We start from the raw sequence: 19,638 nt of genomic DNA on the forward strand, positions 1-19,638 counted from the left end.
ATTGGAAGCCTAGTCAGAAGACTAAATTTGATTGATGAAGTCAGAGTATAATTTTGGGTTGTAAAATTGGTTATGACTACAAGATAATGTGTAGTTCCTAAAGTCATTCTGACTGCAGTGCCAAAAAAGAAGTTTCAAAATGTTTTGAGTGACAAAAGGCTTATTGAAAGGAATTTATAACCTGTCAGGATATTTATTTTGCGTAGCATGACATACCTATGTTCTGGGATATTTATTTAAAATCAGTCCCTCCTGTGACTCTAGTCACACCTTACACACCTTTCTTTTGGTTAACTTTTGGATTTTTGTTAATAATGAGTCCCAATCTCGTTGTTTTACCAAGAGCATTTTGTAGTCCAAGAGGAGATATACATTTTAAAAAGCGCTAAGTAGAATGGAAAAACCAGTACTTCATGGAAGAGGCTCCTACAAAATGTAGGATTTGTGAGGGTCAGGAAGGCTTTCCAGTCGTGAAGAAATAGCCAGAGGACATAACATGGGATGAGAGTTAAGCAAGTCTCAGAGGGACTAGAGAACTAACTGAGGAGTTAGGATGAAGCCCAGAGCCATTTGTTAATAATTTTTGAAGTAGTAATGACTGCTAATAAATTTAAGTAATTGTTTCCCCAACCTGTACCAAATAAGCCAGCTCTTGTTGTCAGCTACCTGTCCCACTCAGAAGAAAATATAATAATTTAAATACTATACCTAGCCTTAACAAGAAACTCAAAATCCCACAAATCTGTAGTTTCTTCATTTGTCCTTTTCAGATAGGCCTTGCGAATCATGTGATTAATTCTGTAGCGTCATTTGCCTCTCTCCATAAGGAACATTGTTTCAAGAGAGAATAGAAATTGTTTGTTGAATCATTCCTTAATTGTAAGCAGTACATTTTTGAATCCAAGTAGAAAATTAGAATACTTATCAAAATTTTTTGGAAATTTTAGGGATATCTACGTTTTTCTTCCTAATCAATGCAGACTTTGCTTCTTGATGGAATAGTTCATATATACACTAATGTATGCAAGCTACTATTTCAGTAAGTATCCTCTGAGAACCTAGATTTTTGCATTTCGAATAAATCCGAAGTTCCCTTAGACTATTTAAATAGATTTTAGAAAAGGAAATTTCTACTTAGTGAATAAAAAACAATAAAATCTAATACATTTGGAGAAATACCCTAAGCTGTTTCTCCAGTACCAGTAGGAGCCATCCAGTCAGTATGGCTGACTTTCTATCACTCTAGGTGCTATGGCACAGGTCTCTCTTCTTCCAAACTCTGGACATCAGTAATGAGTTTGTTGATTAGACATCTAGGAAGAGAATTTTTTTTTTTAAACTTACAAGGCTGTATTTGTGCACTGACCTATTTCACAAGTTTTACTATTACTGTTACATGTTTTCTTTGTAGCTTTTAGTTTCGTTTTTTTTTTTTTCTTTGCGTTATGTGGGCCTCTCACCGTCGTGGCCTCTCTCGTTGCGGAGCACAGGCTCCGGACGTGCTGGCTCAGCGGCCATGGCTCACGGGCCCAGCCGCTCCGCGGCATGCGGGACCCTCCCAGACCGGGGCACGAACCCGTGTCCCCTTTATCGGCAGGCAGACTCTCAACCACTGCGCCACCAGGGAAGCCCGCTTTTAGTTTCTTGACATTGGTAAACTGTCCTGAGGAGCAACCATTTATAAAAATTAAATTTTATATGAATGATAATACTGTCCAGATAGAATTCTATGATGCATTTAATATATTCACCATATGTTCAAATATGCAGATCTACATACCCCGTTGTAGCTTGAAATTCAGATTTTTACCAGTGGTGTCATGTTCTCCCTCTTGGTACTCTGTGTTAAGACTTTCAGGCCATTGACACTGAGATTTAGCGTAACATTTTTATACAGATATATAGAATTACTCACTTGATTGTGAACTGAGAGCTTTGTACATAATCGTATTTTTATTAAAGCACAGAATTTATACCACATTCAAAATCTAATTAATTGGGAGCCTTGTTACACCATTGCACTAAGATGGAAAGAGTCAAAGAAGAGGCAGTACTAGAAAACCGAGGATACTAGTCCCTAGAAAAAGCCACTAAAATTTAATCTACTTAAAAGAAAGCCTAATATTTTATAGTAAGTGGGGAGAAGGAAGACTATTTATTTGAAGAAAACAAATTTTATCTTAAAAAATGAAACTAAAAGCTGTGGAGAAAAGTTCATTTTCTTTTATATTCAACAGAATTTGAACTTATATCTCAACTAACTCTTATATCTTTGCTAACTCTTAAAGGCTGAATCAGATTTATTTTGTTTGTGGTGATTTTTTGAGGCACACTTTCAAAATGACACAATTTTCGAAAGATACGATTTTTCTAACATAATTATGTATCAGGGTATAATGCTTTTCACTTTGGGTTTAAGTTTTAGCATACAATTTTTTTTTAAGTTTTTTGATGTGAACCTTTTTTTTAAGTCTTTATTGAATTTGTTACAATATTTCTTCTGTTTTATGTTTTGGTTTTTTGGCTGCGAGTCATGTGGGATTTTAGCTCCCCGACCAGGGATCGAACCCTCACCCCCTGAATTGGAAGATGAAGTCTTAACCACTGGACCATCAGGGAAGTCCCCTAATATACAATCTTAAAGAAAACTATTTTTTCCAAAAATACACTTAAGGACATCATCAATTTTCCCAATAACCTATCTCAGTACTTTGATATTGAAATCATTTGCTTTTGAGCACTTATGGTATCATCATTCATATGTATTTTTCTTCTTCAGTTGTTAATCAGCCTAACTCTTCCTGATTCTCATTTGCCAATGGATTTGCATGTTATTCAGACAGTTTCTCTAGTATCACTTTCATTGACTTAATGAAATAATGCATCTTTACCAAGATGTTTAGTTTTACTTTGCAGTCATTTTTCTAATTTGTTTTGCATTGTATTGTTGAATTGATTTTAGACAGAGACTGACAAAATTGTTGACTGATGGCTAGGGATAAATGATAATGTTCAATCAGGAAGAATGCTAAAATGACTAATTTTTAATTGGTTGAAATATTTAAGAATAGTTGGGGACTTCCCTAGCAGTCCAGTGGTTAAGAATCCACACTTCCACTACAGGGTGCACAGGTTCGATCCCTGGTCAGGGAAATGTGATCCTGCATGCCACATGGTGTGACCAAAAAAAAAAAAAAGAATAGTTATGTTATGACTCTTACTTGCTTGCACAACTTTGTAGCAGACTTAGATAATGAGTACTCAGATGACAAAAACCCCTACATAATAGAAAGAACATGACTTTGGAAATTTATACTTGTAAATGCCTGTATTAAAGAATATCTGAAATCAATAACCTAACCTAATTTGAGAAGCTGGAAAAGGAAGAACAAGCTAAAGGAAGCATAGAATAAAGATTAACATTGAAATAAAGGAAATAGAGAATATAAAATCAATAGAGAAAGTCAATTTTAAAAAGTTTGTTCTTTTAAAATATCAACAAAAATGACAAATCTTTACCTAAACTCATCAAGAAAAACAGAACATTCAAGTCACTATAACCAGTAATGAAACAGAGGTTATTACTAGTGACTTCACAAAAGTAAAAAGGATTATAAGGGAATACTATAAACAACTATATGCCAAAATTTTGTATAATGTAGATGAAATGGACAAATTCCTAAAAAGATGCAAGCTTCCAAAATTTACTCAAGAAGAAATAGAACATCTAAATTTGACCTATTACAAGAAAGAGATTGAATTAGTAACTTCAATACCTCCCACTAAGAAAAGCCCAAGCTCAGATGACTTTATTGATGAATTCCACCAAACGTTCTAAGAGTTAATATCAATTCTATATAAATTCTTTCAAAAATATGAGAGTACACCTCCCAGCTCATTTTAGGAAGCCAGTGTTACCCTGACACCAAAACCAGACAAGGATATCACAAGAAGACTTCAGACTAATGTCCCTTGTGAATATAGATAAAAAAATCCTCAACAAAATACTAGCAAACCAAATCCAGCGGCTGAGTAAAAAGATTGTACACCATGACCAAATGGGATCTATTCTAGGAATGCAAGATTGATTTAACATTCAAAAGGCAATTAATGTAATTCACATTTTAATAGAAAGGGAAAAAAACCACATGATCATGTCAATAGAGAAAAAAACATTTGACAAAATCTAACACTGCTTCACGATGAAAGCACTCAACAAAAAGGGATAGAATTGAACTTCCTCAGCCTGACAAAGGGCATCAACAAAAAACCCTCAGCTAACATCATGCTGAATGATGAAAAACCAGATGCTTTCTTCCTAAGATCAGGAAGAAGATGAGGATGTCCATTCTCACCATTTTATTTAACATTGTACTGGAGACTCTAGCTAGGGCAATGAGAGAAGAAAAAGATTTTAAAGGCATCCAAATTGGAAAAGAAGAAGTAAAACTATTTCCAATTCCAGAAGACATGATCTTGAATATAGAAAAGCCTTAAGGAATTCACCAAAATACTAATAGAGTTAATTAAAATGTTTAGCAAGATTTTAGGTTACAAGATCAATATACAGAAATCAATTATATTGCTATATCCTAGAAATGAACAATATGAAGTAAAATCAAGAAAATAATTTCATTTATAACAGCATCAAAAAGAGTAAAATATTTAGGATTAAATTTAACCAAGGAAGTGTAAGTCCTGTACACTGAAAACTATAAAACACTGTTAAAAGTAATTAAAGATCTAAATAAATGAAGAGATATCCCATATCCATGAATCAGGAGACTTAATGTTAAGATAGCAATACTCTTCATATTCATCTGCAGGTTCAAAACAACTCCTATCGAAATCCCAGCTTTTTTCCAGAAATTGAGAAGCTGATACTATAGTTCATATGGAAATGCAAGGCAAATAGCCAAACAATCTTGAAAAAGAAGAGCAGAGTTGGAAGACTCACACTTCTTGATTGAAAACTTACTACAAAGCTAGTCTGATCAAAATAGTATGGCAAAAGCATAGTCATATAGATCAATGAGATAGAATCGAAAGTCCAGAAATAAACTGTTACAGTTATGGTCAGTTGATTTTCTACCAGGGTGCCAAGTCAATAAAATGGAGAAAGAGTGGTCTTTTCAGCAAATGCTACTGAGATAACTAGATATATACATACAAAAGAATAAAATTGGACCCCTCCCTCGCACCATACACAAAAATTAACTCTAAATTGATCATAGACCTAAATATAGTAGCTAAAACTATAATACTCTTAGAAGAAAACATAGGTGTAAATTTTCCTCACCTAGGGTTAGGTAATGGCTTTTTAGATAAAACACCAAAAGTGCAAGTAACAAAAGAAAAAAAGTGGATAAATTGGACTTCATCAAAAAAGTTCCTGTGCTGCAAGTGTTACCAACAAGGAAGTGGAAAGAAAGTATTTCACTGTCACCCAATGGAAGAAAGTATTTGCAAATCATATAGCTGATAAAAGACTTGCATCCATAATATATAAAGAACTTTTAAATTTCAATAATAAAAAGATAAATGGCTCAATTAAAAAGGATCTGAATAGACATTTCTCCAAAGAAGAGATGCAAATGGCTAAAAAGCACATAAAAAGATGCTTAGTGTCAGTAATTATTAGAAAAATGCAAACTAAAACCACAATGAGATACCACTTCATACCCACTAGGATGGTTATAATCAAAGAAACAGACAATAACAAATGTTGACGAGGATATGGAGAAACTGGAATTCTCATACATTGCTGGTGGGAATGTAAAATGGTGTGGCCACTTTGGAAAAGAGTTTGGCTGTTCCTCAAAACATTGAGCAGAATTACCATATGATGTGCCAGTTTCACTCCTAGGCATATACCCAAAGGGAATAAAACATGTTCAAACAAAAACTTGTACACAAATGTTCATAGGAGCATTATTCGTAGTAGCCAAAAAGTGGAAACAACCCAAATTATGAATAAACAAAACGCGGTATATTCTTATACATTTATTTATTTATTTATTTATTTATTTATTTTTGGCTGTGTTGGGTCTTCGTTGCTGCACGTGGGCTTTCTTTAGTTGCGGTGAGCAGGGGCTACTCTTCATTGCAGTGTGCAGGCTTCTCATTGTCGTGGCTTCTCTTGTTGTGGAGCACAGGCTCTAGGCATGCAGGCTTCAGTAGTTGTGGCACGCGGGCTCAGTAGTTGTGGCTTGCGGGCTCTAGAGCTCAGGCTCAGTAGTTGTGGCGCACGGGCTTAGTTGCTCCACGGCATGTGGGAATCTTCCCAGGCCAGGGCTCGAACCCATGTCCCTTGCATTGGCAGGCGGATTCTTAACCACTGCACCACCAGGGAAGCCCAAAATGTGGTATATTCTTAAAGTAGATAACAGTTGATTCTCACAAGCTGGCTCTAGTACTCCACTGGTTCTCCCCCTCATAACTTTTTTGTTGTATAATTTTCTCAGTAGATCTCTTGATGTTGTTTCTTATAAACTTTAAAACAACTTTTTTAACTTAACAAAATGTACTTCTAAACATGTATAGGTCACCCTTAGCCTGGGGAGATGAAGAAACCTCTTTATTTGGTTTTAACATCCTCCTCGAATTACCATCTTATTTTCTTTCTCCCATTCGGTGCAAAATAAAAAACGAAATTTCAACTTTCCATTTCTTTTCAATCCATTTATTCATAGCTTCCTATAATCTGGATTGCTATTATTCAAATTTTTCAGAGGCCCCAGTGCTCTCATAATTATTCAGTGCTATTGTCTTTTCATAGTGCTCATTCTCTTTGATGTTTTATAGCATTTGACATGAGTTACTTCTTGATACTCTCTTCATCCTTAAAAATGAACTTTCACCCCTTATCCAGTTCTTTTTCTTATGATTTGACATTGGCTCCTTTTCCTGTGTCTAACTCTAGTTGTTCTCAATTTTTTTTTCTTGCTTTTGCACGTACTCACTTCCTCAGGTCACACCACAATTACAGTTTTAAGTGTTACCTTTAAACGGGTGAATCTCATAGCATAGTCACCAGTCTTGACCTCTGTTATGAACTACAGTTCCAACTTCTGCTTGTTTAGTGGACATTCCCATTTCATTGTCCCTCTGTGACCCAAACCAGAATGTTTCAATCTTGATCTTTATTATTCCCAGAATTCCTGTCCTTGTTTTGTCTGTCAGTTGTATTTGCATTCTTTCATACCCCCAAGATGAATTACTTCAAGTAATCCATGACTCCTACTTTTCTTCTCCCCAATTCCACGTATTAAACCAGTTACCAAGACGATTCCTTCATAATTTTTTTGTTTCTCCCTTTTTTAAAGAACGTTCACTGTTCAGCTCCTGTCTGGGTTCCCATCACCCGATTTCTAAACAATTGTGCTAACCAGTCTCCTAAATGATCTTCCTACTTTAGCTTCTCTCTCTCTCTAATCCACCCAACTCATCCCTGCCAATTTACCTGTTTTAAAACATCATTTGTGGGCTTCCCTGGTGATGCAGTGGTTGAGAATCTGCCTGCCAATGCAGAGGACACGGGTTCGAGCCCTGGTCCAGGAAGATTCCACATGCCGTGGAGCAACTAAGCCCATGCACCACAACTACTGAGCCTGCACCCTAGAGCCCATGAGCCACAACTACTGAGCCCACGTGCCACAACTACAGAAGCTCACACTCCTAGAGCCCAGGCGCTGCAACAAGAGAAGCCACCGCAATGAGAAGCCCGCATATCCCGACAAAGAGTAGCCCTGCTTGCTGCAACTAGAGAAAGCCCGTGCACAGCAACGAAGACTCAACGCAGCCAAAAATAAAATAAATAAATTTATTTTTTAAAAAAGAAAAAAACAGGGCTTCCCTGGTGGCGCGGTGGTTGAGAGTCCGCTTGCTGATGCAGGCGACGTGGGTTCGTGCCCCGGTCCGGGAGGATCCCACGTGCCGCGGAGCGGCTGGGCCCGTGGGCCATGGCCGCTGGGCCTGCGCGTCCGGAGCCTGTGCTCCGCAACGGGAGAGGCCACAGCAGTGAGAGGCCTGCGTACCGCAAAAAAAAAAAAAACATCATTTCTCCCCTCAAAAATCTAAAATTATGCATATAATACAGCATTACTTCCTTAACCTGGGTATCAAGGCTCTCTACAATGGTCCTTTTTTACCTGAACCTTCTCTCACCTTTAAACATGCTATATATATGCTCAACTTCACACCTTTGCCTATGATTCCCACCTGGACAATGTATCTAACATTCATCCATGCATCTTGGCTCAGCTCCCTCTTAAAATATTCCCTTATTCGGATGCAGTGGTTGCTACTTTTTCTAAATTCATGACACCAGTGTCTGTTTCATTCATTCATCAATCACTCCTGTATTATCTTGTGTATTTCTTGTATATTGGCCTATTTTGATATTTCACTTTTAGATTTATTTTACTTTTTGTATATGTATATCTTAACTCCTGGAAGAAAGATACTCAGTAGATAATAAGTAGATTAGAAGTGGGGTTTTTTTGGGTTTTTTTTTTGTTTTTTGTTTGTTTGTTTGTTTGCGGTACGCAGGCCTCTCACTGTTGTGGCCTCTCCCGCTGCGGAGCACAGGCTCCGGACGCGCAGGCTCAGCGGCCATGGCTCACGGGCCCAGCCGCTCCGTGGCATGTGGGATCCTCCCGGACCAGGGCACGAGCCTGTGTCCCCTGCATCGGCAGGCGGACTCTCAACCACTGCGCCACCAGGGAAGCCCTAGAAGTGTTTTAATGTTTCCACTTTGGTTTTTATTTTTTAGTTTTTTGCTTGGTTTTCATTTGATATTATCTCATAGCCTGTAGAAATGCAAATTATAAAGAAAGTCACCCTAATAAACATATGAAGTTTTAAAGACAGAAGCAAGGTGGTTAAAAAAAAAAAAAAAAAACTTTGTTTAGCTTTTAAAGATGGATTGCAAAGTGTGACATTTAACCATACATAATTATTATATATTGCTGCTAATCTCAGTTATTCCCTTTTAGGATTCAAACCTGATAGCCTTAAGAGGAAAATATCTAAACATTGTTAAGCTGTAAGGCATTTTTATTATATCCTTGAAAACTGAGGAATTTTTTTTTAAGTTTCATCAAAGAACAATTTTTTAAGGACTTAGCTATAAATCCTGGGAAATAGAAGTTTCTGATGGAATTCTTACCACTGAAATTATTTTAAGCACAAGAGACCTGCTGGTACTCACTATTGTAAGATCCCTTAAAATCCAGCTGTCAACCAGGTGGTCATTCTTACACTGGAAAGAGTGAGGTATTATTTCTTGTGCATATTTATTTTTGGCAAATGATTCTGTGCTTGCCCTAACTGGTTGAAGGCCAAACATATGTCCATAAGTTTAAGACATTGATACAAATCAGACACATATTTTCATATAAGCCCTGACAGGAAACACACATAGATCTATGAGTAATTACAATTACATCTGTCAGTGTTTTCATGTTTGCCATCTGCATATAATAAAATTATTTTGATATTTCATTTTAGTGAAGCAAATTGTATGCATATTGGACAAATATTTTATTGCTTAACTAGATCTTAGTTTTATCATTTTCCAATAAATGTTTTATAACCAAGGGCTCTTGTTTTACTTTTTTTTTTTTACCTTGTAATCTTATTAAGTTCATTCCTAGTATACCTTTCACTGCATTTTGAGGTTATTGTAAGTTCCATGTAAGTCTAGTTTATAGCAGTCTTTTATTTTAGAGATACACTTTATTCATATGATTTATTTACTTTGAATAGATAATTTGAATAAAAGTAAGAATCATAAGTGCTAGAAACCATACTAATTATATACATAGATTTGATTTTAAAAACAAGTTATGTTAGTTTTTTCATAGATTAATTATTGAATAAAAGGTAATCTGAAATAATAAAGATAAAAATAGCAGGCTTTTTTTTTATCCCTTAATATATCTTGACCTGGCTTGGTAAATGCCAGATTATTTTTCAAATATTATTATAAAATATATAATATACAATTAATTTAATACTTCAGAGAGGCACAGAAATTAAACAGGGTTCCTATCAGGGAAATTTACTGAAATGCTTTTTCTACAGCTTCAGTGGCCAAAAGACAGCACTGGAATGTGAGAAAATAATTTTGGCTTGTTTTAACGCCTCAGAATGTTACAAATTAATCAAGTGCTACTTAAAGTCTAGAACTCATTAACTTTATAAGTTTTGCTTTTCCCATGACAGAGATTAAGTTATAGCATAAAGCTTCTTTAGTCCCTCACTTGATCAGGTTACCATCCCCACTGTTCAAGTGCTCTCTTACCAACTACTTAGTGAGTTCAGCGTAGGCAGTGCCGAGTCCAGCGACGTAAAAGTACTAGTTTACTGCTACGTAATGCTTACACGAAACCACACATGAATCCATTCTGGCTGTTTCTTACCTCAGTAATTTGCTTAGGTAAAGCAGACTCATGTAGTTACTGCACCTAGAATAAATACACTCACACATACACAGTCAAACAGAATTCACTTGTTTACACACGCTCACTAAAGAGAAAAAGCAAAGTCGATTTTAAGTATTTAATAAGCTTCTTATTAATGAATCTAAAAAGCAAGCTGTACAACCAGTGGATTTAAGGGCCACAAGGACATGTAAGAGTTACATATGGAATAATGCTACGAGAGTCCTAACTAAACCCGAGTGCCAGCTAATCACTAAAAGACATACCATACCTCAGCAGTGTAGATTTGCCAGATTGTTCTCCAGAGAACAGGCAAATAAGTTAGTGATACAGTGGTGTGAACAAGCCATTACGTAAGAGTGTGTATCCTCAGTCAACTAAAATCAGTGTTCATATACAAGCAAAATGTAGTAGCATACATACATATGTTTACAGGGTTTTTTGAATTTTTTACTTTATGTGGAGTAGCTGAGTCTATGGCATTTGTAGAACAGATTGAGGTTTGTGATGAAAAGGGAAACAAAAGGAAAACTATTGAGTGAACAGCAGGGCCCATTTGATGTGATTATGAAAGATGTTTCTTTATTCTGATTTCTCTTTTGCAATCTGAAGACAGTAGCAGGGGTTGCAAGCAGAGTTTATCACAGGTTGTCAATCACTGTCGTTCAGCATTTGCAGGGAAAATGTCTTTATTCAAGGACAGCTGAGCAAATCAGAGACATAGATTTGCAGTTAGTAGCCTGTCCAGCCAACACTAAATAAACAGGGACAGGGTAGACAAACCAGCCTCTCACATAAAAATATAATGGACTCCACTGACCTCGCTGCCCTCCATTCAGCTTCAATCCCAGTTGCATAAAAGCTTCACTGCCCACTTTCAATTTCCTTTAATTACCTACATGATGTAGATAAGAAAATGAACCTCACTTGTAGTCAGTGATCACACACAGGAAATTAACTAGACAAGTTGTTTAAAATGAGAGGAGTAATTTGGAGGTAAATAGAGTGTCCTACTGAGGAAGAAGTAGCTAGAAAGGGTTTTTGTTTGCTTGTTTGTTTTTAAGCAGGGATTTTATTATTTTACTAGCTCTCTCCGCTGATCCTGGGTTTGCTGCTTTCCTAATCAGTCTAAGTAAAAATCCATTGCAAGTATTCTGAAACACCCAGAATAAAATACTTTGAAGGAGGTAAGAGCTAAGTAAAGTAGTGAAGCAAACACACCACATTCTAAAGAGCTTAGAAAAATTGTGAACTGGAATCCCAGGAATAAATGATCATGGTTTTCACAGGAGGGTCTGGCGGAGTAGTTGAGGGTTAAATCGCAGTGTCTTCAGTGAGTCTTCATTTTAAATTGCTTCCTGAGTCCATAATCAAACCACGAAAAATGAAAATGAAAATGCTGATAATATTTTTATGTATTCTAATTGATCTAAAAATCAATATTTTCTGTTTCATTCTTGTGGTTCACAGCACTTAAACTTTAATTAGAAAACACTGTAGGGTTTCAGGGTACTATAACTATACATAATACTTTGTCTTCAGAAAAGTTGGAGCAAGTGTCTAATATAAATGATTCTTCCTCTTCCCTGTCTCTTCATACTATTTTGAGTTAGGTCACTGCAGAACACTGAAAAGAGCATCTTTCCTCATCACACACTGATGTGCTTTTGTGAACATTTAATTAATATGAATTTAAAAGAAACCTAATTGGAGATTGGAAACTAAAGCCTGCAGTATCAAACCTATAGTTCAAGAGGATATAATTTGTCAATATTTTATCTTTAATTTGGCTGTCTCTTGTATTGACAATATTGTCTTTCAAAGAACGAATATTTTCTGTAACACAGTTACAGAAAAATTGTATGATTATTTGGATAAAATGTATGTGCCACTACTAGTAAAGCATTGGTAAAAAGTAATAGTATTCTTGTTTCTTTGAATAATATTTAAGAATCATGATTTTTTAAAAGTGAGTTAATGAAATGTCATTTTAGATAGGGAAGTATTTTTACATAATTGTAAACAAAGGTTTACAACTGAAAACTGTAGAACAAAACTCAAATAATTGAATCTTAAGCCTCAGTTAACATTCTGTATGTGATCAGATGTGGGGATGATTATTATAGTAATAATGCCTGACATTATACCAAGTCTTAGAGCTTTCAAGTGTTTCATAAACACTATCACATTGAATCCTCACACCAAATCCCAATTTAAGACAGGGAATTTGGGACTTAGGGAAGTTCAGTTAGTCTCAGAAGATCACATAGCTTGTAAATGGCAGAGCTGCAAAACAACCTGTTGTATCAGTTCCCAGACCCAGTGTTCTCTCTACCACCTCACACCGTGCATCCCACGCTCGTGATCTGTAATGTCTCTAAGGGGATGAATTACTTACTACATTCTTTGGATTCCCCTTTAATTCAAACACTGGAAACAGAAAAGGAGGGATCCTCAAAGGAAGTAATAGCTTTTGATGAGACCTCATTTAATTATGGATAATTTTTAACTACAGAAACTATTATTGATTTGATATTTTATAAAAATAAATCTAACGTCAGCTCTTTGAAGATCTCAAAAACATTGCCTGGGTCAAATTTAATAACGAAAAAGACATTACTTCTCAAAAGAATATATTAAGTAATAAAATCTACACAAGCATTCTAAAGAGTGTTTTCCTATAATAAGATTCCGTGTCCCTGTTTTCCACCTCAAGTATGAACCTTATCCTATCTCTTTTCCCTTTTTTACCTAAAAAAAATGTTTTACTGTCTGTCAGCTCAGTTGAAACCTCCCCAAAGATACCTTCCCTGACCCACTGTTATTATTTATACTCCTCCTTCCTTATACTTGTCCACTTGTCATTTTACATTTATTCATGGTCAATTTTGATTGAGGTCTGGCTCCCTGTAAAGCTTCATGAAGGTAGGGGATCGATTGTTTTTGTGTATCACTTGTGCCCAGCAGTAGTATATGCTGAATAAATATTTGGTAAACAAGTAACTCAGCACACCAAGACCTTGTCCATTGTAGTTATTAAAATGCTTTTCATTATTATTATTAAAGTGTATAGATTTTGCCAAGAAATTAAGGAACCCTTAGCTTAATTAATAAAGGAACCCTTTGATTGCTTTTATGCACCAAGAAAAGGCATCACTAAATTAAGCTTTTCACTAAGATCACTGTCTTTGGGTAATCTACATTAAAGATCTGATTGCTCCCCTAATCGACCTAGAAGGATCTCTCTACTGCAGAGCATTTTTTCTAACCTAAAATGTACTCAGCTGTTAGCAGACTCATCTGATACTGATACTGCTGGCAGTGAGCAAATTCACAATCCTGGTGAAGCAGGGGATAAAAGCAATAAACCAGGGGTAATTCAAGCAGAATTGGCGTGGTTTGGAGAACAGTGGAGTCACATCTTACATGGAGTTCAGATTCTAAAGCAAGCAAATACAATAAAAATCACTAATGATAAAATTTACCCGAAAATAACCCCAAAAGTAGAATAAGCATAATTTTGAGTAGTCAGTCTTGTTCAAATACACTGGTTCTCAGTGAGTTCAACACTACTAGTTTTCCCTGTAGTGTTGGAGCAGATCATTGTTTCTTTAGTTTAGCACCACATGAAGTAGTTGACTTGCATTTAGAACTCATAAGTCATACTTTATGAAAAAATGTGCATCTTTGGATACTAGAATCATACGTCACAGAAGGATGTTCACACTTTCAGAGGTATTTGGGAACTAAGACTGGGAAATACCTAGTTTGTATTCTTGCCTCCCAGTCAGTCAATCAATATCTAATCCCTCTCTCTCTCTCTCTCCCTCTCTCTCTCTCTCTCTCTCTCTCTCTCTCTCTCTCTCTCTCTCTCTCTCTCTCTGTCTCTCTCTCTCTGTCTCACTCACACACACACACACACACACACACACACACACACACACAGTATGGGGAAGAGGGATGTGTACGGTATATAATCAGATTTGAACAGGACTGTACCGAGGGAAGTGGATTACTTGGATAACACTATTCATTAGTGCTTTCAGCCAAATTCTTACTTTCCATATAATTTAATTTAACTTTTCATATAATTTGTAAGTCTAAACCTATTTCCTACATAACTGAAACCTGGAGGACCAGTACAGTTTGCAGTATTAAAATAGCTATTCGGGGCTTCCCTGGTGGCGCAGTGGTTGAGAGTCCGCCTGCCGGTGCAGGGGACACGGGTTCATGTCCCGGTCCGGGAGGATCCCACATGCCACGGAGCGGCTGGGCCCGTGAGCCATGGCCGCAGAGCCTGCGCGTCCAGAGCCTGTGCTCCGCAACAGGAGAGGCCACAACATTGAGAGGCCTGCGTACCGAAAAAAAAAAAAAAAAATAGCTATTCGATTTTCTTCTGGAAAAAGATCAGAGGAAGTTGTATTTTATGAACAGTAGAAAGAAATCTAAATATGAATAAATTTTAAACTGTGAAACAGATTTAAAGCTGATTTCTTCTCCCTCCACCTCCACCCAGCTATCTGGATTGTGGTCCTCTCTTTAAGTGTATTTTGCACGCTTAACAGAAAGCTCCTGCTCACTGAGTGTTCCCAACCTCTCTTCTATTAATAGCATCATCATTCTCCTCATCCCTGAGGCTTAAACCTTAGACCCCTCCTTATCTGTTTTTATGGATCTGCTCATACTATTTTCTGTGCCTGGAATGCAAGGAATCTTTCTCCCTCTCTCCTCTTCTACAAATTGTTCTAAGGCTAGAACAAACAGTATCTCTTTTAGGAAACTTTCCAACACATCCAATTCACTTCAGTGCTCTTCTCTGAATAACAGTATTTTATTCTGCACTTAGAGTAATTATTTATATAAATTGTTTTCTCCGATATCATTTTAATTTCCTTTAAATAAAAGGTCATGTTTTAGATTTCTGAACCATCTTTTTCCTTATCTGCTGTTATATTTTTCTTAAGCCATTTGGCAAGGCTAGGATGGATAGGTGTTGATGGGATTTTGGATGGAGCCCAGATATTAGGTTGAGATGTGTTAGTTGTCAGGTGACAATGCTTCAGTCCTGAAATTCACCTGAAATCAAAAATAATAGCACTGCCATATATAACTGGTCCCTCTTTAGCAGATGACTTCGGAGAGAGCAGGAACGAACAGAAATGGCATATGAAAAGAAAACCAAAATGACACATAGGGGCAAAACGTTATTAACTGCTAGTGTGTCAGCATATACTTCTTACATAAAACAGCACAAAGTGGTAAAGACAGTGTTCAAAATAGTGTAAAGTGCTGTGATATTTTTGACTATTGCAAAACAAAGACAAGACAATTCATGAATGAGAGAAAATGTAATGATTATTTTAATATTCCTATTAAATATGTTTAACTGAATATTATAAAATTTTGTTTATTTATTCAGTTCAGTTAAACAGAATATTCCAAATATTCACTTAGGATATTTTTTCAGATGTTACATCAGTTGAAATTATTTTTACACAACATTTTTCAGTATCTTGGACTTAACCATTTTCCCCCCCATTATAGGGCCTTTGCATATACTACATACTGTTCTTAGAACACTCTTCACGTCTCTGTTCATCTAGTTACCATCTGCTCATCCTCTATATCATAGCATATCTACCTTTTCCTTCAGGAAATTTTTATGACCTTACTAGGTCAGATTTCTTTGCTAAACTCTCATGCTTTTATGTATTTCTTCTTCATAGAATTTGTCACCATATCAAATTCACATTTATTTATGTGACTGAATAATGTCTGTCTCCCTCATAGGGTGGATATTCAACAAATATTTCTCACTGTTTCCTATTTGTTGCCCTTGTTCTCTGTTCCTGTTTTTGTCTTCTACTTTCTCTGTCTGTTGTGGTCTTAATTGAGCTGTTTATATGATTCTATTTTCTCCTTTCTTAGCATATCAGCTATACTTCTTTTTTTGCTTTTCTTAGTGGTTGCCCTAGAGTTTACAATGTACATTTACAAGTAATCAAATTCCACTTTCAAATAATACTATACTACCTAATGGGTATGGAATCTTATAATAATAAAATAATCATAATTCCTTCCTTCCATCTCTTGTATCATTGCTGTCATTCATATCACTTATATATAAGACAAGTCATATACATAGGCATATAAAATACGTAAGCATACATAATTGTTCAAAAATATTATTTTGAACAAAGTGTTGTCTGTTAGATCAATAAAAAAATAAAAGTTTTTATTTTACCTTCACTTATTCTTTCTTCAGTGTTCTTCCTTTCTTTATATAGATCCAAATTTCTGACCTATATTATTTTCCTTCTCTCCAAAGAACTTCTTATATTTCTTGCAAGCAGGTCTACTGGTCTGCTGGCAACAAATTAACTCAATTTTTATTTGTCTGAGAAAGTTGTATTTCTCTTTCACTTTTGAAGGATAATTTCACAGGATATAGAATTCTAGGTTGGTGGGGTTTTTTCCTCAACACTTTAAACATTTCACACCACTGTCCTTTTGCTTGCATGATTTCTGAAGAGAGTAATTCAGAAGTAATTAGTAGTAGTAACAAAGGTAGTAACTTACCTTTGTTCCTGTACAGGTAAGGTGTTTTTTCCCTCTGGCTTCTTTCAGGGATTCTTCTTTATCTTTGATTTTTAGTAGTTTGAAGATAATATGCTTAGGTGTAACATTTTTTTTTTTTTTTTGCTGTTTATTCTGTTCAGTGCTCTCTGAGCTTCCTGGATCTGTGGTTTGGTGTCTGACATTAATTGGAGAGGAGGGGAATTCTCAATCATTATTGTTTCAAATATTTCTTCTCTTACTTTCTCTCTACTCCTTCTGGTATTCCCATCATACATATGTTACATCTTTTGTCGTTGTCCCACAGTCCTTGGATATTCTCTTGTGTTTTTTTCAGTCTTTGTTCTCTTTGCTTTTCAGTTTTCAGAAATTTCATTGACATATCCTCTAGCTCAGAAATTCTTTCCTAAACCATGTCCAGTCTACCAATAAGCTCACCAAAGGCATTCTTCATTTCTTTTAGTGTTTTTGTATTCACCATTTCCTTTTGATTCTTTTTTAGGATTTCCATCTGTCTGCTTCCATTGTTCATTTGTTCTTACATGCTGTCTATTTTATCTGTCAGAGCCGTTAGCATATAAGTCATAGTTTTAAATTCCTGATCTGATAATTCTAACATCCCTGCCATGTCTGGTTCTGATGATAGCTCTATTTCTTCAAATTGTGTTTTTAGCCTTTTGGTATACCTTGTAATTTTCTTGATAGCTGGACATAATGTACTGGGTAAAAAGAACTGCTATAAATAGGCCTTTAATAATGTGGTGAGGTGGGGCATGGCGGTGTAGGGGAAATATTCTCTGGTCCAATGATTAGGTCCCAAGTCTTCAGTGAGTCTGTGCCTCTGTGCTGTGAACTTCACAGCCATTTCTACCCTCACCCCTTAGGTGGGACAGGATGGCTAGAGTGAGCTGGAGTGGGGTATTTCCCATCTCCCACACGCAAAGCTTGAGCTGGTTACAGTTGGGTACTTCCATTCCCCAGGTCAGTTAGGTTCTCATAATATATCCCAGCAGGGTTAGGCTCCAGTTAACTAGTTTCTCCTGAGAGCAGGCCTTGTTAAGAAGGACAGAGTGCTCTAATGTATTTCAGGATGGTTCTTTTCCCCTCCCCTTGCTAGAAGCCCAAGGCGATTTTTCTCTGATATTTACAGTGGGAATCTGGTTGAGCTCCTAAAGGTAAATTTCACAGTATTGTGGGGGCCCCCTATGACTGGGTCCCCCTGGAGTTTTTAGCTCTGGGAGTTGTCTGCACTGTACCTCCCACAATTCATCAGTTACAGTTCAGGTTTTCTTACCTCGACACTGATTGCCAAGGCATTTTCTGCTTGTGAGCCTCTGCTCCTCTTAGCCATGACTCCCTGCATTTGCCTGTGTTTCCAATCTTGGAGGCAGCGGTTTGCCCTGTGTTCTGCCTTCTCATGGATTCAAGACGAGTTGTTGGTTTTTTCAACCTGTTCAGCTTTTTACTTGTTAGGATGGAGTGGTGGCTTCTAAGCTCCTTGCATGTGGAACCGGAAACCCCCAAATTTGAACAATTTTGTTTTAATCTAATTTATTACAGTAAGTCTTAAGTTAATGATCCTGGTCTTCACCCTTTTCTTATCTCACCAACCCTATCCTCATCCCCCTTTCTCCCAGCCCTGTCTTATTTCTTCCACTCATTCTATAGATCCTCACTTAAATATCTCTTTTTCCAAGATGCTTTCCCTGACCTTCTAAAATAACTAAGTCCCCAAACTGAATATCCCTTCAGCACTCTGTGCTTACCATATCATAACATTCATTTCCACTTTCAGGACTTGTTTTTCCCTGTTGAACTCTCAGTTTCTGGTTCGTTGCCCGGGTCCACTGTCAAGCATAACATTTGATGCTTCTTAGGATCTGTATTGTTTTTGTTGACTGGATAAATAAGAAGAGCATTCATGAATTTCAGGTGTATTATACATTACTAGCTTTTGCTTAATATTAATAGTAGTACTGACCAAAGCAGAATTTTAAGGGATATGGTTATTTTACAGTTTTTCTAAAGCATGTTTTAAATGTCAGTAGTTAAAGCTAAGAAGTACATTAAATATTATACTTTTGATACAGTACATTTATATGTACATTATATATATATGGGTTTGTTTGTTTTTTCAGGATGCAGAAGAATACACAGATTTGCCAGTAAGACACAATGAAGATCATATGAATAGCGAACTGGCAAAATGTCTTCCGCTGGAATCAAATCCTCATTCATTTGACAGCCCTCACACCAAAGCTCATCTCCTACTGCAGGCACATCTCAGCCGAACCATGCTGCCCTGCCCAGATTATGACACTGATACCAAAACAGTGTTGGACCAAGCTCTCAGAGTATGTCAGGTATGAAAGTCATTTCCAATTACCTACATTTTCTCCCATTCTTTCTGTTTTTTTTCTTTTTAGAATAAAATATACTTGCATTTAAAGATTTTTACTGTAGCATTGTCGAGAAAAAGTCTGGTGACTCAAATTAAGGATTTTTGAAGGAAAAGCAAATATAAATGCAGTAAGATAACAATTTTAGTCATCCATTCAATCAAAATTTACTGAAGGTAAACTAAGTGCCAGGTACTTTGCTAGGTTCTGAGCATACA

At 36.3% G+C, this 19,638-nt stretch overlaps 1 protein-coding gene across 3 annotated transcripts in view; it reads left to right on the plus strand.

Annotated features, from left to right (window-relative positions):
* Positions 1–19,638, plus strand: part of ASCC3 (activating signal cointegrator 1 complex subunit 3) — a 334,732-nt gene that overhangs the window by 285,576 nt on the left and 29,518 nt on the right. For 2 of the 3 annotated variants that reach the window (XM_027089725.1, XM_027089740.1), the window contains one exon: positions 19,160–19,384. In XM_027089725.1, coding sequence (XP_026945526.1) covers positions 19,160–19,384 — 225 coding nt within the window. Of the gene's footprint in view, positions 1–19,159; positions 19,385–19,638 lie in introns of those variants that run through there. The other variant, XM_027089736.1, reaches the window with a different exon arrangement.

Source organism: Aethalodelphis obliquidens, unplaced genomic scaffold (assembly GCF_003676395.1).
Source record: "Aethalodelphis obliquidens isolate GAN/ISIS:26980383/991018 unplaced genomic scaffold, ASM367639v1 scaffold3, whole genome shotgun sequence".
In the NCBI taxonomy this organism is placed as follows: Eukaryota; Metazoa; Chordata; class Mammalia; order Artiodactyla; family Delphinidae; genus Aethalodelphis; species Aethalodelphis obliquidens.